We start from the raw sequence: 24,826 nt of genomic DNA on the forward strand, positions 1-24,826 counted from the left end.
CAATTTGTGACACTATCAATCTGTTATCAGCTGTCTTCACCAATGACTGAAATTAGCTGTCACTTTTATGTATCAGGCAAATCATCTCCATGCTTTATTGCCTTCATTACAACGTTCAGTCTTCAAATGGTATCCTCATGAGATCGATGACTTATCAAAAGGTTGGCAAACATTCATGTAAGAGATGGTTGTCGCACCATGTTTATCTGCGAAGTTTGTAAATATCAAAGCAAATGTCGGCCTCAATATCAAATGTCTTCCGAAGAACACAAATGTGTTTTGGACTTGAGGAAATAATGGGGGTGTAGCCATATCATAATCTCCTGAAGTTCATGTATATTTGATAGGCGCCGCCAGATGTGACCATGGATGTGTGGATGTGTATCAGCAAGCAATCTCTCTTACTGAGCTCACAGAAATTAGATTTCATCTCAGACCCAAAATCTAATACACAGGCTTATATTTACTCACAGTTGTGGAGCATCATAAGCTAATATGATCCTATAGAGTGGTGGCAGTGCTGCACAAAATACCGTTAAATGAAAATGTTTTGAGCAAACAGCTCCGAAAGCCATTGATGCTTCTGAGCAATGGACTGCCTCACACAGTAGTCGTTTCTTCTCCGTATTGCTCAAAAATGCCGTAAGAGTATAAAACTGACAGGAGACCATTGACAAATAATCTTATAGTGTTATCTCGAGGTTTTCTAGTTGTCTCAGCTTCCGTGAAAATCAAATAGTTTGCACACTGGGCCGATAAATCCACATTAGGAAGAGAAAACAGTTTAGTGTCAGACACAATTCTGAGGTAAATTTGTAACTCATAGTGTATCTTGGTGCAAAAAAATTAAATTCCCCCAATTCAAACTCCGAAATCATTTCAGAGCCGTTGCACTGAGCTTGAGAGTGACACATATTTGAGATGAAATGGTTGCATGAGTCATCCGATACATTAAGATGCCTGTGTCTTCCTCACAATGAATGCAAAGTCACAGTTAGCATGCAAGGTGCCATTTTCCAAGGCAGAGAGCCTCCCCCTGCCTTGAATACTCTCCAGGGGCAATAGCACAAACCAAAAAACTTTAAGAGTCTTATCACTTTTTATTTTTTTTCTACTCATCTTTTCTTCCCCCTCTATTTTATCCTCACACGACCTCTGCTTTTTTCCCCTCCTCCCTCTGCCCGTGAGCACGGTGAGAAAAGATGTTGGCATCTTAGTTCATCCATATGTCTGTGTGTTTGTCTTGCTAAGATACATTTTCTACTCTGTAGCACAGATAAATGTGCAGTCAGCAGGATTTTGTTGAGAGGAGGCAAAAATGAGGCAATCAGAAATTGATGAACACTTTGGTCAACACATTTTTTTTTTTTTAATCTCTATCAGAAAAGTCAAGATCTCAGCAACTCAGTGTATTTCCAAAAGAAAAGAAAAACATTTGAATGGATTGATCCAGATTAGCTTTGCTGCAGATCGATGCTCAGCAGCTGAATGCTGAGTTTAGATAGGCTGCACAAATGGTTCTTAATTGTTGGGGGTTTCCAGTTGACTTGATTTGTTCGAGTAAATTTTTAGAGCGCTGCTGCTGCCAATGGAACTTTTCCAAGCCCACTTTTACAGCAGAACATGTCATAACCCAATTGTCTCGACGTCCACTTACTGTAAGTGGCCGTAGTGGCTAAAGAGTCTGCCACAGTAATTGACTCAATGGGAGTTTACAGTATGAAGCATGAGGCAGGGAAGCCAGAGCTAGTGCTCTCCAGGGATAGGCTGTTGTGACAGTGTTGCTATCTCTCCTCGGGTTTCTTTCAGAATATTGTATACAGGCTGCCGATGCATACACAAGCCAGCGCACACGTAGAAATATACAAACATGTACAGCAGGTATGAAGCTCTCTCCCTTTCCCCAACCTCAGTTTTCTTTGTTGTTGTTTTTTGTTTTTTTCTTAATCTTTAATGTGTGTCCAGGAATGAGGCCGAATTGAGATATCCCTCCTATTTTTGTCCTCTGTTTGCATGGTGTGCCGACTTGAATTAAACAATGCTTCTGCAGCCTCTAGCTGCGGGGCTACTGGCACAATGGGCAGAGAGGCAAACAGTGGTGTCAGACATTGTGAGAGGGGAACACACAGAGTGACATAGGCACAGCTAGAGGAATATGTTTACGCCGTCGGAAACCCTCGCCAAGCCTAGAACGTTCATGCATGGTACAATAGTTAATCAGCTCAGACGCTGCTTCTGCTGCTGGTGTGACCACTGACCCTAAAAGGCATCGGTAATAGGGGGAGTCTTTCTAATAGGACGAGCGCCATGATTTCCAGAATGGAGCGGGAATAAAAGCACATCCAGGGGAATAGTCTTTTTTCCTCTGGTTCTGGTTCATTAATGGTGGTTTAGATTAAAAGAGCTGTTGATGTTCTTAGTCTGAGAAAAAAAAAAAAAAAAAAAAAAGGTTTGCTGCCTACTAGGGGCTCCGTGTGTGGTACCTAATGAGCTTTTTGAATTCTGTTTATGTATGTCTATGCAAGTGCAAGCAAGCATGCTAGTGTTATTTATGTGGGTGTGTTGTATAGTATACATATATTAAACACTGCCTTTAGGTATTTTCTCTGTAAGCTAGAGCAAGATTGCGTTTCCTGGGAAAAAGACTGATTTTTAGAGGATTCACATGTTCAGCTCCGAGCCAATGTGGCTTTGCTCTGTGTGCATGAATACCATATGCATTGTTCATCTTTATATGTTAGCTACAATCAGATCGGGGACATATTCTTTTCTCAACCAGACTCAAAAGCGTATAAGCAAGTGATCTGCTGTTTTGGAAGTCTGTTAAAAAGGCCAGGGTAAGCAGTAAGCTTCCACCCACCTCCTGCTTTTAGCCAAGATGTGCGTATCCATCTCAGTTTCACCTCCCGTACCCCTACAGCTCACAGCTAATTTGTTTTGTAAGGCTTAGATGCTTAGACCATTCTCTCTCTCTCTCTCTCTCTCTTTCTTTCTCTCTCTCCCTCTCTCTCTCTCTCTTTCTCTCCCCCCACTCTTTGTCTTTCTCTCTGTCACTCTTTCTTTACTTCTTCGCTTGCCCCAGGGGGGTGTACACCCCTTGTGATAATTTGCCTGTCACAAATGCAACTGTGCCCTCTCCGTAGCTTCCTTTGGCCCAAAAATGAGTTTCAGCTATCCCATCTGGCTGTCATAGGCAAGATGTCGCCAAGAATAGAAGCTTCCCATCCTTTCACATTTCATGGCTGAATTGTCATATTTGTGTGTGACTTATATCTTTGACCCTGCCATGCTAGACATATTTTACATCTGATTTGTACTTATGGTACTTTGCCTCCTTGAAGTCAGTGCACTCTTTGTCTCCAGCTGACACTGCTCGCTGCATACATAAAAATGAACCAAGCTTTGGGGCTGCTATACAATGCAGATGGGGTGTAAAATATGGTGCATATTTTTAGAAACAACAGGAGTCGGATGTTTGTCCCTGTAACTACACAGCAGCCATTTGCACAATTCTCCCAGGAAAACTGGTTCCAGTGGGTTTAAAAGTACTGATCATTTCCTCTCAGCACACTGATTCAAAATCTATTTGTGGACACAGTATGGAAAGAGACGGGAAATCAGAAAACATCTTTAACTACTTGTCTCATCTAATGAGATTAACAGAGCCGCTTACACAGTCATGACATGGAGATACACATAGATAGCCCTGTAATAACTCATTATTCTTCGCGTTTCCACATCGACCCCCATTCGAGCCTATCTGACAATGCATGTTGTTGTTGTGTGTACACAGATATCAGGCCAATCTAAGCACCGCAGTAGTGTAGAGTGAGCTGGGTGAAAACTGCCTGAAATGCCAGAGCACAAAGAGAGCAAGCACTCGAAGGACACAGAGAAAGTGTTCTCTGCTTTTCAGAGGCTGCAGCATTAGTGACACATGCATGAGTGCAAATGGAAAAATTCACCATGCAGGCTCTCTGTTTGTCTTGGTGTGGCGGGGCGGCCACAAGGGGAGAGAAGAAAAGAAATCAATTCAGTGTGTGGGCATGCATACATACATGTCATAGAAGTGCACAGATCATTGCAAGAAAAACATCAAAGAAACAACCAAATGAAATGTAAGTGCAGGGACGTGTATTTTATTGATTTACGATTGAAAATAATATGAAATGAATGAGTGATCTTTTTCTTACTTTGTTGAACATATGTCGATAATGTTCTCTCTCTATTTACTACATAAACTGAATTGCTTTTTGTTGAGAATGTCAATGGGGGAAAAAAGAGTTAATTGTGAATGTGATTGTTTCATCCATCAAATACATTTCCATGTACATTTCTGGCTTCTGGTAATTACTTAAAAGCTGCCCTAACATTCATTCACGTGTCAAAAAGATGTTACTTAGCCTGTAATGAGTGAGTGGGTACATGTGTATTTAAGCTTGTGCTTTCATTTGTGAGCCCCATGGCTGGATCACATAGGATGCTCAAGTAAATGGCAGCATTATTCTGCTGGGAATGTCAGATCCAATTTGTTATATTGCACAATACAACACAGAAGCAGCAAAAACTTTCAACAATCACAAAGAAAAATGATAACGTAATCTGCCTTACTGACAACGTGCACTAATCTGAAATGTCCCAGAGTAGTAAACCTCACCCATGCCAATCCCAGGCTAAATTAAACTGAGAATTAGTACAAAAATACTGTTTGACTCAGGTGTGATGCGCTCGTCAGCGATTAGCAGCCAGATTGATGAGTTCAAGGAAGTGCGGTGGCCCTGTTGTGCTGTGCGTGCAGACAGAGGGAGGTCAGCATGTGTGATGATGAGGCCTGGAGTGTGCGGTATTGACCAGTGGATGTCACGTTGTGATTAGTAGAAGATATCACACTCGCTTGGCTCAGATGCGCATCGATCCTTAAACCTGGGTACAGCCTGTCAATGGGGTCATATTTATCCTCTCCCCTCCTCTCCTTTCCTCCCCCCTCCCCTCCCCACCTCCCCACTCGCCTCCTGCTATTTTCCGAGTTCCTGTCTTCCATTCACTAATACCTTCATGTTTCCCATCCCTCCTCTACTCTCCTCTTTTTGCCTCTCACCCTCCTCTGTTCTGCTTTCTCCCTCCCTCCCTCTTTCTATCCATCCACACTCATGGATCAAACTCTTTATCTGGCCTAAGCCACAGCCTGCAGGCTAGCAGGCAGTCTCCACAGAAGCTGGAGCAGAAGACCAACAGCTTCAAACAACATTATATAGGGCTGGCATGAAGCATGTCTCACACTGATAGATGAAAACACTGGCCCCCTCAGAGTCAGCCTCTTTATGGACATGATGAAATGCAAACAGAGCACTTCTTTTGTTTCCGAGCCCAGTGCTCTTCACTTGAATTTTTGCTTCAACACCACCTGTAATGTAAGATAGGCTAAAGGTTTCCTGCAAAATAGGCAATAGTGCACTTGGCGTGTTGGCGGTCAGTATAAAACGAATCAGTCCAGTCCTGGAAGGAAGATACACATACTCTGGCAGATAACCTGTAGACTTTTTTGTCATTACTGTAAGCTAGTCCAGAGTAAATCTGCTGCAGAGTAAAGATAAGTCAGGTAAATGTAATAAAAGCTCAAAGAAACAAATCGTCAATGTATTTGATCAGTATAATCTGCACTTAATCGTGCTATGTAATTGTAGTTTTACCTACATTTCTAAACGTTTCTTGGTGAATACTTTAATGTAACACCATTTTAAATATATAAAATGTGTTCATGTGTGTGCACAAACCTCCGTTGCCTAAATAAATCCATGAAATACTGCATATTGCCTTCTTCTGTCATCACCATTACGATGATGACAAGTTCAGTGTTTGGCATTTTCCTGGAATTAAAAGAAAAAACCCCCAAAAAAAACAATGTCGGTGTTAATTCAAGGCTGCCAGACCAGTGTGAAATTAGCCACGAACTAATGCAGGAGCAGACCAGAGGCACTCGTGTTTAAGTGCAGGCTGTAGGCTGTAGCCATGGAGACAGCATTAACCAAGTGTTATAAAACTGCAAGTGGATCTGGATATACAATTAGGCTAATTTGAAATATTCTCTCCAAGAGGACTGTAAATAATTCACTAAAAACAGTAACGGCGAGGAGATGGGAATTACGAGGGAATAAAAACATTGCTAAAAAAAAATAAAAAAGTCTGTGAAATTCAGCAAAAGCCAGAGCAACATTTATCGAATGTGTCCAACTGAGTACTAGCCCAGTTTGACTGTAGACGGAGGGAGATGTTTGCATCTGAGGGGGCTCTGCATCGTCCACCAGTCTGTGGAGATTTGCTAACAGTGAGGAGACGCTGGAGGTAAGATGGCTCAGAGGATTCAAGCCTCGCTGAACGCAGGCTTATGTCTTATAATCAGCAGGGAACGACTCAGCATGGTCCCTCAGAAAGAGAGACGGGAAGAATGTGTTAAAAAAAAAAGAGTGGAAAAAAGGAGCGGAGGAAAAGATTGAAGGCAATGAAAATGCAAGTCTGATATCAACTCAAAGTTGTCGGAAAGAAAGAAAAAAAAAAGGGAGAAATACATGTCCCTGTGGCCACGATTATGGCTTTTATGTATGTGTGAAGAATTTTGATTAGGTTTGGTTCCTTGACATTTTTTTCACCCCTATTAGCTGTTTATGTCATGTGGAATATTGTTAGGAAACTTACAATGACCCCCAAAAATTAGACTCACTCAATTCAAACTTTCAAGGTCATCTGATGGTTGTTACACTATATCAACTTCTTTTTCCCTTCTTTGTTTAATAACACTGCTGGGTTTGTGTTCATGCTGCAGGATGTGTTTTACAGTCACACATGGGAACTCACTGCATAATGCTCAAACATATTTTTGCCAGCTGTTCCAGATCATTAAGTCCCTTTTTTTTAAGGTGCCCATCATGTCTTCTCTGTGATGATGCAGTATTGGGTCATTGGTTTTCAGCATAGGTGCCATGTTTAGAGGTTTTGGAGGTTTCAGGACCCCAAAGGATTTAAGTCAGGGGTGCACAATGAGACATCTGATCAGCATCCTGGAAATGTGAATGCTACAAGGCCATTTTACTGGAATCCGCTTCCATGATCAGCCCTTCACTGATCACAACAAATCACATCATCACCGCTGGCTACACAGTGATTGGCAGAGAGCATTTTCACACTGCTACCAGTGGTTAAGTGACTGAAACATAAAATATATATGAGTGGCGACAGTTGAGGAAATTGGTGCACCCTAACCCTTATCCAGGAGGATCCATTGATAAGGCTTTTGTGATCCATAGACATGTATTGGCTCAAAATTAATTGTGAGTTGCCCGTAACCTTTTTGTGCATTTTTGAATTAGTATTAATTACTATAGTTTTAAACTATAATGACAAATAAAGCAAAAGGTTATCCACTCCACAAAAGAAAGTTGGTCACCTAAAGTTGAGATCTATGGGAATTAGTGTTTCATTCGTAATGCTATTGCCAAAATCAGGATTTAACTTGTGTTTGTCGTAGCCTGTGGGTGTGTTAGTGTGTATCACACTTTGATCAATGCAGTAGTCAACATTTCCTCAAGGTCAAACCTTTTTTTTTTAACTTATCATCTGTGAATTATCTTCACGAGCCTCTGCACCAATCCCTGGCCTGAATCACATGCCCGTTTAACGAGTGTCTGGTGAGGGTCGAATGGTCGAGGTCACCAAGCCACAGTATAGATGCAGCTGTAGAGCAACGCAACAGCATTTTAGCAGCGGCCCGATGAATGATTACCTTGGAGCTCCAGTCATAATTCAGTGTGACCTCAATCTGCCAGCGACGCTATGATTTGATGGATCTGCTCACAGTTTGGGTGTCGGGTTCTCGCATGTCAAACACCGGCAGATAATGATAGGGCTATCTGTTGCTTTTACAAAGTAAAACATGCTCGATATGAATGTGGCACACATGTTGACGTCGTTGCATCATGCGCTCCCTGTTTAATTCATTCGGATGTTGAGTGAGTAACCGTGTGCCACATCGATGTCACAATGGATGTGGAAGACAAAACAATGTCAACAATGGTTAACCTCCATCATGATGATGCCTGTCGTCTGTCGGTCTATTCATCATCTCTGTGCCTTATCAATCAAAGTCAGCACACGTATAAACACACACATGAGCTCACACACATGTACAGCTCCCAGTGTGGATAATTAGTGGATTCCCTCAGTGTCTGATAAAGCCCGTGCTCTTCTCGCTTCTCCCTCTGACCTTCCCCAGTGAGCTTCCTCTCTCAGTGGGGCTCATCACACACAGCTCTAATACATATTTATCGGTCCAGTGACAGCTCATGTGCACTGGATTTATACGTTCCTCAACAAACAATAGTAAAGCCTCAGTCACTCTTCCTCCCTTTCATCAGCCAAAGCAGGAGATAAATCCAGGAGTGTCAACCTGGCTCGGCAGCAGGCCATCTGTTAGTTCAGGGTGCAGGTATACATGGGGCCAAGTTACATTCAGGCTCCTTGAGCCACTCCTCAATTACCGCAAATGGATTTGATATACGTATGTCTGTCAAATCGTCTTGGCAATCACAGGAACTCCTCTGCGAGCAAACGTTTTCCTACAGCAACTTCTGATCAAAGACGTTCAGAAAGTGGCTGTGGCATGGCTGGCAGCATTGGGATTCAGGACAGACTCCCTGCACCATGACTGGCTCTGTTCGCACATTGCAATCTGAGTTGAGATGTGAAGGGAGGCAACACCACTAAAGAGTGAGGGGGAGAGGAAAGGGAGGCTGGAGGAGGAAAAAGAAGGGAGGGATGTCAAGATTAAGCCCCAGCCCCCGACCCCCCCCCCCCCCCCCCCCCCCCCCCAGCCCCCATCCCTCTGCCTCCAAGCGGCCATCTTTCATCTTGTGACTGCCCCTCTAATGCTTTCAAGTGGGTGAAACCCTCGACATCTGCTTCCGCTCCCTGGGACACGGCACAGGCCACCATCCTGCAGAGACGCACACCCACAGGACAGCTCGAAGGGCAGCATCAGGGCAAACCTGATGGTCCCATCCACGTGGAAAGAGCCATATGCTGCAGAAACAATTAAATTAAATATGCTCACATACACTGAGAAACAGTGAAACAAAACCGTATTCCAAGACATGTATCAAAATTCACCAACAGACACATTTATTCCCAAAAATCGTCATTCAGATACACAACAATGTGACTTACACAAGTGAACACACTCACCACAGAAACATTTTGCAGTTCACTCACCCAGACACATTAATTCTACTTACTACTTGCAAACAAATAAATGTAAATAGCTCTGAAAATAAACACTTCGTCTTCGCCAAGAAGAAATAAGCCCCCCGTCGCCTCTGATTAAGACTACCATAGTGATATATCTGGCACTTAAGTCTGCTGTTTACCTCATAAACACAAAGATCTCAACACAGCCACCCACACCGACGCTGAAATATCACAAACGGAGTCTGTGTTCTCCTGCTAGTCTTTGTGGTTTGAATATGGGATCATCTAATGACATTTTTTTTTTAACATTTCGGGAGTACTTTATATACTGGGGATTTCAATATCATCAGCTCAGTGGAATTTCTTGACTTTGGCAGCGGCAGTGCTACAAGCTATAAAACAGCATGGTCAAGTGGTAGGAGCTTCACCTCTGATTTTCTTTGAGATCAGTAAAACAGCATTTGTGAATTAGAAAAATATATGGAATAGAGAGATGAGCTCTCAAGGCAGGGATCACAAAGCATAGCCACTAACATGAGGCAGGACCACCCAGGACACTGTATTGTCTAAAGGAGGTGGGTTTTTTTGTTTGTTTTTTGTTTGTTTGTTTTAAGGGAACACAATTCAATTATTTATGAAGAAATTAGGTTTGTTTTGGTTTTTTTTAGAGCTCTTCCCCATGGTTAGGAGTCACTGCAGATTTCTTTCATACTGCACTGCAGCTATGTAATTTAATTTGTGAGCGCGCCCCCATGAGACCGAAGATTTGTTCGTCTTGTTTTCTGACCCCCACTCTCTTCAAAGACCACCCACACACAAACACCCAATGTAGAGACGCATATTACATGATCTGTTGTCTCTCACTTCGACTCGTGCCTATTTCTGAAAAATACAAGCAGAAGACCACGCTCCTCTGCTCAGCTTGGTCTCTTTTCATGGTGTGCCACTATTATATTGCCAGGTGAAAATGTGCAGCACAGTTCCTTCTGCAAATGTAGCAAGTAAAAGTTTAATTTTATTTTTAACAATCCACCCACAAACGTATCTAGAATGTAGTGATCCTTCAGGTTGAAAAAAAAAAAAAAGGCTTTAAACTTATGTAAGTCATAATGGAGGCAGAGGTACTATGTGTGTAATGACTGCAAAATGGAGCATCTGTGACTGTAATTGCAGTGTTTGAGGTTCAGCCAATTTATGATACCTTAAAAAGTACATTATCACCAGAAAGGAATGGTCAACAAGGTTCACATATTAAACACTCATATCAATGCAGTGCATTTCATCCAAGGAAGGGAATTAATGTATTTTGGGGTGTAGAATAGTTGACTATCTTTGATTCATCCGCTGTTTGCACTGAAACTTTTAGAACCGTACACGCAGCATCTGCTCCTGACAAATACACAGATTTTATTAACAAGAGAGCACATAGAGATGGATGCAAGACGAGTAGATGACAGACAAGAGTGCTGATTCCTTCCTCTGTCTGTGAGTTTAGGCCATCAGCACATTCATTATCACAGCAATGATTCCATTATTGTTCTGTGTGGCAACAAGGGTTGTTTCGTCTGGCCTCTGTTATTCTTATCAACTGCGGAGCCGACAGCCCCCTTTTCATGATGGCAGCAACAAAATTAACAACTATCACAGAACATAACTGAATTATCCTGTGTGATAGTGACACTCTAAACATCATCCTTTTTCTTTTTTTTCTGTGTCCTTGTGCAGGTCTTTTCCACAGAGCCATCATTCAGAGCGGGTCAGCCCTCTCCAGCTGGGCAGTGAACTACCAGCCGGTCAAGTACACACGTCTCCTCGCTGAGAAGGTGGGCTGTAATGTCCTGGACACGTCAGACATGGTGGACTGTCTGAGGAAAAAGAGCTCCAGGGAGCTGGTGGAACAGGACATACAACCTGCAAGGTATCACGTAGCCTTTGGACCTGTAATCGATGGTGATGTTATCCCCGACGACCCGGAGATCCTGATGGAGCAGGGCGAGTTCCTGAACTATGATATCATGCTGGGGGTCAATCAGGGTGAGGGGCTGCGCTTTGTGGAGAACGTGGTGGATTCAGAGGACGGCGTGTCTGGAAACGACTTTGATTTCTCTGTGTCTGATTTCGTGGACAGTCTGTATGGGTACCCAGAAGGCAAGGACACATTGAGGGAAACCATCAAGTTTATGTACACAGACTGGGCAGACAGGGACAATCCAGAGACCCGGCGAAAGACGTTGGTGGCCCTCTTTACCGATCACCAGTGGGTTGAGCCGTCGGTGGTGACAGCCGATCTGCACGCTCGCTATGGTTCGCCCACCTATTTCTACGCCTTCTACCACCACTGCCAGAGCCTGATGAAACCCGCCTGGTCAGACGCCGCTCACGGGGACGAGGTGCCGTACGTTTTTGGAATCCCTATGATAGGACCCACTGACCTTTTCCCCTGCAACTTCTCCAAGAACGATGTCATGCTCAGTGCTGTGGTCATGACCTACTGGACCAACTTTGCCAAGACCGGGTGAGTAAAATTGCTGTGTTTTATTTTCGATTATTTTTCACAATTAAACTAGGTTAAGGGGCTTACTTTTTATGATTGCTTTGGAATTAATTAACTTATGTAAATTCATATTGACCAGCTTCAAGTAATCATTATTCAATCAGAGAGAATTAACATCACATCTGTCTTAATCACAAAGTAATTTTTCCACTAACATGTAGAATATGATTTATCTTAAACACTCCTGAGTGGGATTTTTGTTGCTTTTTTTTATATTAGGATGAATCATTATTAATTGATTTTTTAAATGATGGAACGAAAAACAGTATTCTTGGCAACACCAATTTCAAGTCTCTTTTTTTTCCATCGTTCCATCTTTGTTTTCTCGACCAGATGGTACATCAATCATCCTGCACATGCATCAAATAGTCTGCGTCACAAACTATTAACTGTTTGTCATAAAAAGGGACAGCAAATTAGATTTTGATGTCAGCGTTGGTTTCTGCTCTGGTCACAGGTTGCCCAGTGAACTCGTGACACTGAAAAATAAAGTGTCTCCTTCACATTTATTGAGTAATAAACACTCAAAAGTTATGCATCCAGAACTTTAGTATCCGACTTCTCCTCCCCCAGAGAGAAGTTACAAAATCTCCAAGAATAAGCTCTTGCCCTTATTGCGACCATAAAATGAAGGATATATTCATCCTGAGTGTCATAACCTCTGTGAAATTATTCATCTCACGATCAGAATTTGATCAGTTTAGTCAGATAACAGTTCCCACAAGAGGAATGTGTGAATTGGTGAAGGGCTGTGGTGGTCTCGCTCCGTCCATGCACGGACTGTATACATAAAGTTAACACAGGATCCTCACACTTGACAGCGAATGTAAAAACATTCACAAATTTGAGATTAACCTTTAGCAGTACTGCATGAAATTGTTTGGCCTGGGTCTAAATTTAGTGAACGCTTTTAAATCTGTAAAAGTCCTGCAACTTCAAGCATGTTACTCTCGACATTAATATTTCAGTTGTTTCATTTGGTGAATGTTTCCTTGGCCTGAAGCTGAATCATTTAAGATATTGACACATTCTGGGTTTTGACTGGCTGTAGTGATGGGTTTTGCACACTGGCTGGCTTTATTTATTTATTTATTTATGTATGTATGTATGTATGTATGTATGCATGTATGTATGTATGTATGTATTTAATGTATTTATTTATTTATTTATTTATTTATTTATTTATTTATTTATTTATTTATTTATTTATTTATTTATTTATGAGTTATCATAACATTGAAAACACTGTAAATCCTAAGGATGAGCAAATATCACAGTTTCAAGTGATTATCACACTATTGTTTTGGTTTGGATTCGTTTAAATTGAATATATAAGCCAACTTAAATCGAGTTAAATTGGTGGTTTAAGTAAAACCAACAGTTCCACAGTAACACACTCACTATTAGAAAGTTGCAGGAAATAATCTATTTCTGCCCTTTTAAATTCACTTCTACTGAAAAGGAGCTGCAGGAAAAAGGAAACTCCACAATTGATAGTGCAGGACAGAAAAGGCATTTTTCAACTGAGACATTTTTGCCCGGACTTCCTGGGTCTCAGTCTGAAAACCTGAGACATATTGAATCGGAGGAAGATTAAATGTTCCTCCAGAATGTGTGCTGTGCTCTTCGTGCTTGGCTGACTGTTTGGGTTGAGTGTATGTGCATGGCTGCCTGCCTTTCTGTACACTTATGTGTGTATGTGGGTGCGTGTACGTGTGCGTGTGTGTTTGCCTGGAAATACTATCCATGCTCTATTATGCCAAGACCCAGAAGACACAAAGACTTATCAGGGAGGCATATCAAACTCTTGCCCTCGGCTGTATTGATTGCCTCGGCCTGGACCCAGTCGATCACTCGTGCCCAGGGTGACTCGTGCTTCCAACCATGCTCAATTTCACATACACACACACACACACACACACACACACATCACAAAGCATGGCCATTTTGTGTGACTGCTAGTAATCATTTTTAACAACTAAAATTTAATTTGCCAATGCCTTAACCAGAGAAGTATTGATCCCATCTCGAATGGGATGCTGTCTGAAATCTTGTTCTGTTCTCTATCTGTCTCTATATCATCTGCTGTCCAGTCAGGTGGCATTTACGTTTCACTCATCTGCCCGCGAGAACCTTGAACTGCTAATGGCAGCCCGGTGCAGATGGACTGATGTCAGCTGTTTTGGCTCCTTAAGGAAAACACTGAGGTCCATCAACGATGCTTGGACTTAACAGCTGTCTTCTCTCCCCGGCAGCCATCTTGTGTCAACAGATACAAAGCTGCAATTTGTCGATACAGATGGAATTCATTAGTTGTCCTGTCAGGAAAATTATCTGCTGTTATGAGAAAAGAAAGCGGCTTCTGTTTACACCCAGCAAAGAGATGCCAAGAGCGGAGCAAGTGTCTTTGCTACTTTGCGATTAACACAGTTTTTAATTCCTCATCCAAATACACTCATCTAAATACAAGCATCTTTTTAGAGTAACACACCCATCTGGTGAGGGTTGTGTAGGTCCGAGGAAGATATGCGGTCCAGGTGCATTAGTGACACATTGCTATCTTGTGGCAGCAAAACAGCATTTCACTATTCACACATAAAAAAACAAGATTAATGTGATGCCACTTTTTTTTTCTCATGGGTTTAGAAAAAGCTCCCCGTTAGTTGTAAGTGTATTTCCTCTGAGTATATTAAATTCTTATATTGTAGTGTCAGAAAACAGCAGAACTTAAAGTATATGTGCCTCTGTGAAGAAGGGACAGTTTTTCATAAACTAAGTTCAACACATTGAACTATACCAAGCCCACATCTTGCATTACCGTAATTTCCGGACTAAAAGCCGCTACTTTTTTCACTCGCTTTGAACCCTGCCTCTTATAAAATGACACGGCAAATTTATGAATTTTTACGGGTTAACGGGCTTCATGCCGCCAGATTCTACTTCCACATGTAGATACATGCTGTTTTGAGCGTCTCTGCTTCGTGACCTCGTCTTCTGCTGCTTTCTGTGGTCCTGAACTCCAGCAGCTGATGGCCGTGAGTGATGCGTTCAGGTGCATCACGTAAACCCACCGCTGGACATCGTGGCTGACAAATCTTCCTCCTCAGAATCACAATCAGCAATTAACCGATAAAATACTTTATCAACAGAGATACACAAACAGCACGGTGTGCAGGAATTTCCAGCACTATGAAAGACAGATTTGCTGGAATTGATTCAAATATGAATATTTTAATAAATGAAATTCCTGCCCTATTACAACGTGGAGACCTGCAGCTTATGGTCAAGTGCGGTCTATATATATACTTTTTTTTTTTCTTTTTTTTCTGGTGCAGCTTATATCCAGATGCGCTGAACAGTCTGGAAAATATGGTACTTGCTTTATACCAGTAAATGTGGACAAGAATATAACAAAATGTAATTGTAGCAGATGCTTCAGATGAATATAGGAGCTATTACGTTTAATTCCATGGTTTAAATGCATGCACTTATTTCTTGGAGTGATCTCAATTTGGATCTCGCGTCAGTGAAATTAATTTCGTTGCATGATGGCCGTCTGTCTCCAGTTCATCATGACAGCACGGACACTAAGCATGCTGTAACGCTAACCTGGCCTTCACCCTGGCAAATGGCAAAAACAGAAACAACAAATTGCACTTTACTGCTGACCGCATGTCAGTTTTGTAGATTTCCACGTCACTGATTGATTGAGATTAGGAGCGGAGCTGCAAGAGGATAAACTGGATCTGGATCAGTGCTCATCATGTTATGGGTAGTATCTTTCCTGTGGTGTGTCGCCTTGGCATAATTCCAGACAAGGGGATTACAGGCAAACCACAATTAGGCACTCAGATGGTAAAGAGCCTGGGATTAGATGGGAGCATAAAAAAAAAAAAAACTCGGTGTGCTGCTTTGCTCTGAAGGGTAATTTTACTCTACACCACATGTAAAGGAATCTACCATGAACTCTGCAGGGGGGAAAGAGGATGTGAGACATTTCCCACAGTCTCTGAAGTTCATTCTTCTCATTATTAGACTATACTAGGGGATATAGATCTCTCCTCCAACACCACCCAGCACAATCTGGCTCCAGTGGACATACTTTTAATTAAGACCCAGTTGAATTCCATTTGCCTTCGTGGCCCATCCAACAGCCATCTTGCCTCTATCTGCAAAGCAGCTCCCGCTCCCCTTCCAGATGTTCGTAATGAACTGACCCAGATTGCACTTCCTGCCCCTGTCTCTAAATCGGCTGTAGAAACATGTGTGACACGATGTTGAGACACTTGGGCTGCATGTCAACAGTGTGTATCATAGCAGCATTCCCCCCAAAGCTCTTTCTGTCCCTGGCTCTCATGTGTCATCTTTACAGGGCAAATCCCTTCCCATGCCTTTTTTTTTCCCTCCTCCATCAGCGTCGGTGAAGCATAAAAGCATACAGAGAGTGCACGTTGTCAAATCTTCTTAGTGTGTGCACATGTGCACATGTGTGGTTGTGATTGCGAGAGCGTGCGCCTCCTCTATGAGGCTGTTCTCTCCTGAGAGTCAGTGATGCTGCAGAAGCCGGGGATTTACTCAAGTCCAAGATATTTTTCTGGCTGCAACTTTTGTTTTACTATTGACAGACCTAATTGGCCTGCACCTTATTGCCACAACAACTTCCACTGAACAGTTTTCCCCAAAACTTTTGCTGCACGTTGACATGCTGCGACTCCTTCGCCGGCTCAAGGAAGTGCGGCAAATGTGACTATGCACAAAAACACTGGCAGAACACTTCAGAAAAGACAGAATGATGAAAAGCCGGGAAAAGATCAATCATTATATATCATTAGCGCTATAAATATGTTGGTCCATCTTCTCGTTTCTTGTTTTTTTTTTTTTTTACATTCCGGCTGCTGCTCATTTCCGCTGTTCGGTGCACGAGCTCAGCCACATGCTGTGCAGGGCCTTGCGAGGTAGTTAAAGAGCAGAGCTGTCATGTGTTGAATTTTTTTTTTTCCCCTCATTTTCCTCCACTCCTCCTCCATCCCTCTAGTTCTCATTATTCTATACAAAAAAAGAAAAATCTACTCATGTATTACACTCACAATATAAGCTAAAATATGCAATATTGATTGTTTTAGTGACAGTGCCTGCCGTGCAAACAAATGTAGATTGAGGTGACTACAGTGTGTCCACAGTGCAGTTGGAAAGCCAACACTATGATTTACAACACCGCTAGTTGGTTTTTCTTTTGTTTCCCTCCCGCTTGTCAATCGAGCACCCCTCCTCTGCAGGATTAACAATGCATATACATCAGCCGTTTCTCCCGTCTGACCTCATTCAAGTGGAGATTCAGCCTTTTTTTTTTTTTTCGTCCCAGCTGTCTAGCAGTTACATCACTCTTCCCTGATCTCCCTCCTTGTCCTTTCTCACGATTATCCCCACTCTTTCCCCTGTTCCTCCGCTGGAGGCAACTTAACCTGCACCATGAGCCAGTTTAATGTTTGCGTTGTGGAACAACACAGCCCCCTGACAGTCACCTACCTACTCCATTAAATAGGCACTCTCTTCACGGGAGATTTCTAGCCAATATTCTGATTTGCATTAGAGAAGGTAAGGAAGTGTGCCTTGTTAAGGGGGCTGGATGCCATTGATCGGTGTCCATGCTGTGTGCTGAATGTAATGAGAGGAGGGTGGCAAGGGAGGGGGAAGAAGAGGAAGTAGATCTACATGTGCACATCTATAAGTAAGTGGCTGACAGATTGTAATCAGAAGTAACATAACCAAGAGTAGCAATTAAGTTTAAATAGAAAGTTTCTAATTGGTTGAAAGAGTGAGAGAGTTTGTGTAGGGTCGGTGCTGTCGGGGAGAGGGAGATGTGGTATTTGCTGTCACTCATCGAATCAAACAAATCAATGGCATCTATAGTAAGGAGTGGTCTGAGAGCAGTGTCCTCCAGCACTTCCCCACACCCCAAAGTCACAGCGCCTCGCCCTGCATCACTTAGCCTGCTGAACCGAAGGCTGCCATTAAATATGAACCACGCATCATTCAGCCCTGTGCCCCGGCGTGCAACCACATGAAGGGTAAAAGAGCACAGCCCGATGATTTGCCTGCTCAGTGCTGAAGTTGCCCCTTTGCACTGTACCGAGACAAAATCTACAAACAGATCTAGATTGTAGTGTATTTCTGAAAAATCCGAAACAGAATGGCAGAGGGAGGTGTTTGGTAACCTTCTGCTCGACTGAAAATCACAATTAGCTTCTGACTTTGTGTACCTGGTAAGAAGATAAACATCTGCAGGGGATGAATTTGTTACACAGCAGTAGGAACAATAACTAAAAATAAATAAATAAAAAAAACAGGCGTCAACTTTGCATATTTTTGAAGCTTAGCAAAATTAGCATCAGTGCTGCTGAATTAATGTGTGCTGCTTGTTTTACGTTGAGAAGCCATAGTCGGCCCAGAATTCAGAGACCTTGAGTGCAGTGAAAATAGATTCTTGTCTTCAGCCGTAGGGCACCTAAACGTGTCTTTCCAGATTTGGTGATGGCTAGGTCTATGATCATTCAAGCGCTTCAAATTACATCAGGATGAAAAGGGGAAGGAGGTACATGGGAAATGAAAAAAAGAAAGAAAATGATATTCATTCTTCCCCCCTTATCTACCTTTTACATCAGTGCTCGCAGATAGGGCTCAGAATAGGTAATGAACCCAGGTCCCAATCTGCTACATGTGCAGGTAGAGCCAAGAGCCACGAGTTGTATCTGTCATGCAGGTGGCAGAGTGTCTTATAGAGACGCCGTTTAACACTCACAGAAGGCTTTCTCTTTTATCACCCAAGAGAGGCCCATTGTCATCACTGCAGTGCATGTACAGCTTTGTAAAATGTGACATGTCTTGCGCTGAAGTGCTGTACTTGTGTGGTCCAATTTGTGGCTCACAAACAGGCAAAGACCCCTAGAAACACACAGGTACGCAGGCTGACAGACATGAGACGAAGCATGTGTGCACATACTCCCAGTCAATCACCGGCACAAACACATGGGAGCACTTAAACATGCTTGACAGGTCAAGGTTAGTCGGGGTCAGCAGGTCACTGTGGTTGGGAGGGTGTGGCGAGGCGTAGATGGATGAGATGGTTTATAGCACCACAGCCATATGAACACATCAGAGGAAATCTGAAAGGCCATTAAAACGCCTGCTTTTATGGGTGTAATAATCCCCCTCCTCTGCCTGGGAGTCCAGCCACAGCTTCAATGACCATCCAGATTAGGCAAGTCTGACAGGAGGCAGGCTATCTGCTAATGCAGCGGAGCTGTAAGAGCCCAACAGGACCACAAACATCACATTACGCCAGGGCCGTTCATGCAAGTCACAAGCAGGCATTTGCTCTGGAGCTGAGCACACACATTGAGCTCCGGAGGTGTTTGGACAACAAAGGGCTTTTCTGAGTTTTTCTTTTTTCTTTTTTTTTTTTCACCTGACTGTTTTAATGCTGGAACGTGAAATGATATGATGACTGCAAGGTTCAAGTGCAGTGTCAGCTTTAATCTGAGGGTATTCAGGCTCATCAAATGAATAGGGACAGGCTGTCCACCCACCCACCAAACTATTTTAATTTTCAGCTTGCAGGAAGCTTCTTGACGGGTTAAGACCGTTTTTAATACCTTTTTTACATTATTTATCCTTGATGAAAACCATTTAGCGTTCACTCCTTTAAGGCTTGAAGGCCAAACTTGATCAGCAGACTCGTCGATATTTTATTGGTTAGATGTGTTTTTTTCCTCATTGTGTCATATAATTTCTGCTCTGTGATCAGTTGCAATTAGAATCAACTGATTTCAAAGTCATTGTAGGTAATATAAGAAAAGTGCAGACCTCCTAAAAAAAACACTTTAGAATTCAAGGTATAGTGTGTATAATCTACTTCCTGCCATCAGGATATGGTGCCCCACTTATGGGGTTTGCTGATGGTTGGTTCTCTGATGATTTGTAAAGATTGTATAAAGAAAAATCTTGGAATTTTTTATATCATCAAACAATTTCTTATTTTGGTAATAAGACAGCAAAACCAGTTTAAATTAAGTTAAAGATATATATACTCATTTGTTTGTATTTAGAAAAAACTGACAAAGTTGAAACTTTTTTTATTAATACGACATTTGGTATTAATAATTCGACATTTTTGTCATGGTTCTGCTGTGAAAAATTTGACATTAGCTAATTAATGGGATAGCTTGCTCAGCTCTATTGTGAGCAAAGCTATCTGGGATAAAAGCATATGTGAATGCCATTTGAAGTGTGATCCTGCCAGATTTGTATAGTCATTCCCTTCACAAAAGATCCATTAGAATTGTTCTCGTGTAAATGATGGGCAGCTAATTGAGCTAGTAGCCATTGTAACAAATCTGAACCCCATATCAATAAACTGCAAACTGAGGCCACTTACAGTGCTTATTTCGGGCCCAGAAGCCCTGGTGAGGCACTACGGATCCGCACAATGACGCACTTGTGTGATGAATGCACCCACCGGCAGTATTCAGTGGTTGGCCATTTTATACTATCACCAATGTTGCACAGTAAGCTATATTAGCATTAAGAGCTGTTTATTCACTGGTGGGACAGAAATGTTGCAAATTGAGTGTGAGACTTAAATTCTGGACTTTTCCAATGGCTGCTTCAATAAAAAAGCTACACCACTGAAGACTTTTGGGTTACGTCAACATCAGAGACTGTGCTAAAAGCAGGTTGGGACGTTGTCGATGGTCTTTTCCAGAACTACTGTAATTTCAAGTACAAAAACAAGATCCAAGAGTGACTCACCATGTCATCTTGTGATGTTATGAGACAATATCACGGGGCAAACTCCAGTAGATAGCTCCACTGTGACGGTTTGAAACACTGTCACAGTTATTTCCTCTCATGCTTTTGTTTTATCCAAAGGCGAGTTGTATTGAATATTTAAAACTGAAAAAAAAAAATGAATCTTTGTAGTATCTTCAGGGCATTATGACGTTACAGTTTCCTTTTAAGTTTATTTCATTATTTATTATTCGCAAACATTAAAAACCCAGGCTTATGAAGCTCATTATTTTTGGGGTATATGAAACTGTAACTTTGACCACAGACACAAAGAACGACTGCAATCTTTTTTTTGTGTGTGTGTGTATCAATATAAATTTTTTATATTATTTTGTTCTCAAATACACATGGAGATAAAAAGTAGATCCCGTCTGCCTCTCTCTTGCAATATTCATTATTGGACTATTGGGTTGGCTCATGTAGTATAGATGTTAAAAGGTGACTTGCTTCTATTTCCTGCAGATTATTCAGATCGTTGGGCACCTGCAGAAAACTCAAGTGAGGATTACAGAAGCCAAAACATTATAAAAGTGGATCTGACTACATTGCATCACATAACAGCACCGGGAAGCTCCAGTGCAAATAGAGCAGGGCAAAATAACAGCCTTCACCACACTGCGTAACAGAGACCCAGTTCAGATCGTTCCTTCTGACTCCACAGCTCAGGGCAGAACTTCAAAGCCACAAAGCGGCCCAGAAAGTTGAGCAGCAGTGGTAGGAATTGTTCAAAGGAATGTAGCCTGTTTACTATTGACTTTGGAACAATTACCCAAGCATATGTGTGTGTAATTAGATAAGGCAGCCAGTTGTTCTCTAATGCGGCAAATCAAATTAACTAAAGATGCCACATTGATTTCTTTGTGTTCCTTAAATTATTCATCTTCACTTGCACTGAACCAGCCAGCCACCAAAGAGCTTTTCTAACTCCTCTGCACCGCCGCTCCCCTGCTCACCTGCACACAGGGATTGTCGGAGATCTGCAAGTGCCTTTTGCAGTTTCTTACCATCACAATTCAGGAAATTGGCGCCGCTGAAAGAAAAGCATTTGAAGTGTTATAGAAATACAGAATCCCCATTAACGGAGACAGCTCTGACCTCAATCATCGTTGTCATGTGCGTGCATGTATTCGAGTGTGGCAGACGGGGGTGGGGGGAAAATTTGCTTGCATGTGAGTTGGATGGCAGCAAGACCGCTGTGAGAATTCATGAAGCAAGCAGGCTGCAGACAACCGCGTCCCAGCCTGCTTCATTGACATCCTGTTCTCTGGCATGTTGCGCACGGGGAGATCAATATGACCTTACCTCCACCACCCGCTCCTTTGAAACTTAATTACTGATATTCAGCTACAAAGTCATCATAGTCCAGCTGTCAATATTCATTGGGGATCATTACGGGCCTAATAAAAGAGGTTATTTACGGGCTGCTCTGCTGACACCAGCCCAGGTCCAGGGATTCAGCTCCAGCCATCTCAATTTGTTTTACCTCCCTGCCTGTCTCTCCCTCACTCTGTCTCTCTCTCTCACCTCTCCCCAAAGCACTGACCTGAAAAAGAAAAATTGACAGCAGAGAAACGAACAGGAGAGAGGATAGAGGGTGAATTCTTCTGGCATGATTTTTAGTTCTCCCCTCGCCATGTCTGGTGGCTTTGCAGTCTGTAAATATAAATAAATGAAAAATAAAATACAGAATGTATTCACCACATCCCCCAAACCCCGTCTAAATTTGAACTTTCATTGTCGTTGACATTGCAATCAGACCCACAAAGGGATATTTCATGACATTTAGTGAAATGTCGCGCAGATCCTTGCCTCCGTGCAGCAGCACGGCTTAAACATTGCTGCAGTTATTGTGTTTTCAAGGCTGCATGACTATGCCTGAGATTTCTCAGCAGAAAGTCATTTCATCAGGACCAAAAGCAATACACACGGGCCACACAACTCCAACCACTGACATTGTACAGCAGCAAAGAGTTGTGTGATTCTTGGAGATTGCTATATGTTAATTCACTCGATAAATCAATAGCTTCACTGTAATTGAAATGGTTGACCATTTGAGGCAACGTGTCAAAAACTGAAAAGTGGAACAGTGAACTCTGTAGCTCAAAAGAGGTACTGCATCCAGAGACATCCATCTTCCTTCCTCATGCTCAGTCTCACATGCTCACACATCCCTTTTGTCTCTCACTTTCCGTCTTAGGCACGCGAGGGTCCTCATATCCAGGCATACACACACACACACACACACACACCCAAACACGGCTCTACAATTTCCTGAGTGTACTGATTAATATGGTCCACTTTACATCAGTACACTGGATGCCAATGCACACTGTGCTGCCTTCCCTGAGCAATTAGCAGAGGAGCTCCACCAGCGCTGGATTATCAACAACAAGATGCCTCCTGACGCGAGCCCTAAAGCCTGCTGACTTATTCATATGTGTTTACTTTAAAAGCCTCTGCCCTGGATTTTGTGGGTGGGCTGCCTCACAACTGAATTAAGAACATCTCTGGAAAGACGGGAGGTTGAGACAGACAGGCACATTATGCCCAAAAAGATAAGCTGCAATGGTGGAAAGGACCGAGGTCCCGCTGTAAGGGTGAAAAAAGTAATGAGTTGATTCAGTTACCCGACGTGTGACTTATACAACAGCATACACCAATGTATCAATTATTAACTCCAGTTGTTGGCTGATGTGGGTTTGAGCTTTGCTGTTGTGAATTTCAGCTAAGTAAAATCAATAATCTCTCCACCAGCTGAACCCTTTTCACACCAAAAGCCCCAACAGTTAGGTTTTCTTTATATTATTTGTTTGTGCCTCCATCCCAACACGAATGTCAAAGCATGAATTATTAAATGCACTGTCAGAATCTCATTTAACAGTCAATTATGTCTGTCTCTTTGTTTGCCCCCAGGGATCCCAACAAACCGGTGCCACAGGACACCAAGTTCATCCACACCAAGGCAAACCGCTTTGAAGAGGTGGCCTGGTCCAAGTACAACCCCCAGGACCAGCTGTACCTGCACATCGGTCTGAAGCCACGTGTGCGCGACCACTACCGTGCTACCAAAGTGGCCTTCTGGAAACACCTAGTGCCCCACCTGTACAACCTCCATGACATGTTCCACTACACCTCCACCACCACCAAAGTGCCCCCGCCAGAGACCACACAGAATACCTTGTCCACCAAGAGGCCCAACGGGAAGAACTGGCCGTTCAACACCAAGCGGCCCCCCATGTCCCCGGCCTATAACAGCGAGGACAAAGACTCCTGGAGCGACGATGAGGAGACAGGCCCCCTAGTGGTAGAGAACCCGCGAGATTACTCCACAGAGCTCAGTGTCACCATCGCAGTGGGAGCCTCGCTCCTTTTCCTCAATGTCCTCGCTTTTGCAGCCCTTTATTACCGCAAGGACAAGCGGCGGCAGGACTCAGGCCACGGGCAACCCAGCCCGCAGCGCCAGACCACCTCCAACGACATCGGTCACCACGCGCCCGAAGAGGAGATCATGTCACTGCAGATGAACCAGACGCACCACGAGTGTGAGGCGGGCAACAGCAATGAGGGGGCATTGCGCTTGGCCTCATTGCCCGACTACACACTTACTTTGCGGCGTTCTCCGGACGACATCCCCCTCATGACCCCCAACACCATCACCATGATCCCCAATTCGTTGGTTGGCATGCCCAACCTGCACCCTTACAACACCTTCACAACTGGTTTCAACTCCACCGGCCTGCCGCACTCCCACTCAACCACCCGCGTATAGCTTTAAGGAGGCCAGGGGCAGCCAGCGCAGGCGGCGGAGGCAGTGGAGGCGAAGGAGGCGGCGGGGTGGAGAAGGAGGAGCATGAGGACGAACGGATGGAGGAGAGAATTGTGTTTTATAAATATCACAGGGAAGGGAAGGTCTGTGACGGGGAGGGGAGGGGAAGGGCAGGAGACGGATTAAAACGTGAGGAGATTTAACTGGACTTTTACTACGAGGAGAGTTGCTGAGAGCTCTCTATGGATGTCAAGTTGTGCAGAGCTGCCAAAATCAAACTGCTTTCCTTCTCCTGATTGGGGAGGGGGGGTTCCTTCTGCAGTGTTTTTTTCTAAAATAATCATTTTAAAAGCCTTTTTAAGCAGACTGAGGAGATATCAACAGTTTTTTTTCTTGAATTCATAACAAAAACAAAGAGAAGT

General features: G+C 43.1%; 1 protein-coding gene across 9 annotated transcripts in view; it reads left to right on the forward strand.

The window, feature by feature from the left end:
• The window catches only part of nlgn3a (neuroligin 3a), a gene marked incomplete at its 3' end in the record, with an annotated part of 95,540 nt that extends 71,133 nt beyond the window's left edge, over positions 1-24,407 (forward strand). For all 9 annotated transcript variants that reach the window (XM_080502595.1, XM_080502596.1, XM_080502593.1 and 6 more), the window contains 2 exons: positions 10,963-11,752; positions 23,552-24,407. In XM_080502595.1, coding sequence (XP_080358721.1) covers positions 10,963-11,752; positions 23,552-24,407 — 1,646 coding nt within the window. The remainder of the gene's footprint in view (positions 1-10,962; positions 11,753-23,551) is intronic.
• Between the last annotated feature and the right edge of the window lie 419 nt (positions 24,408-24,826).

This window comes from Blennius ocellaris (genome assembly GCF_963422515.1).
Source record: "Blennius ocellaris genome assembly, chromosome: 9".
In the NCBI taxonomy this organism is placed as follows: Eukaryota; Metazoa; Chordata; class Actinopteri; order Blenniiformes; family Blenniidae; genus Blennius; species Blennius ocellaris.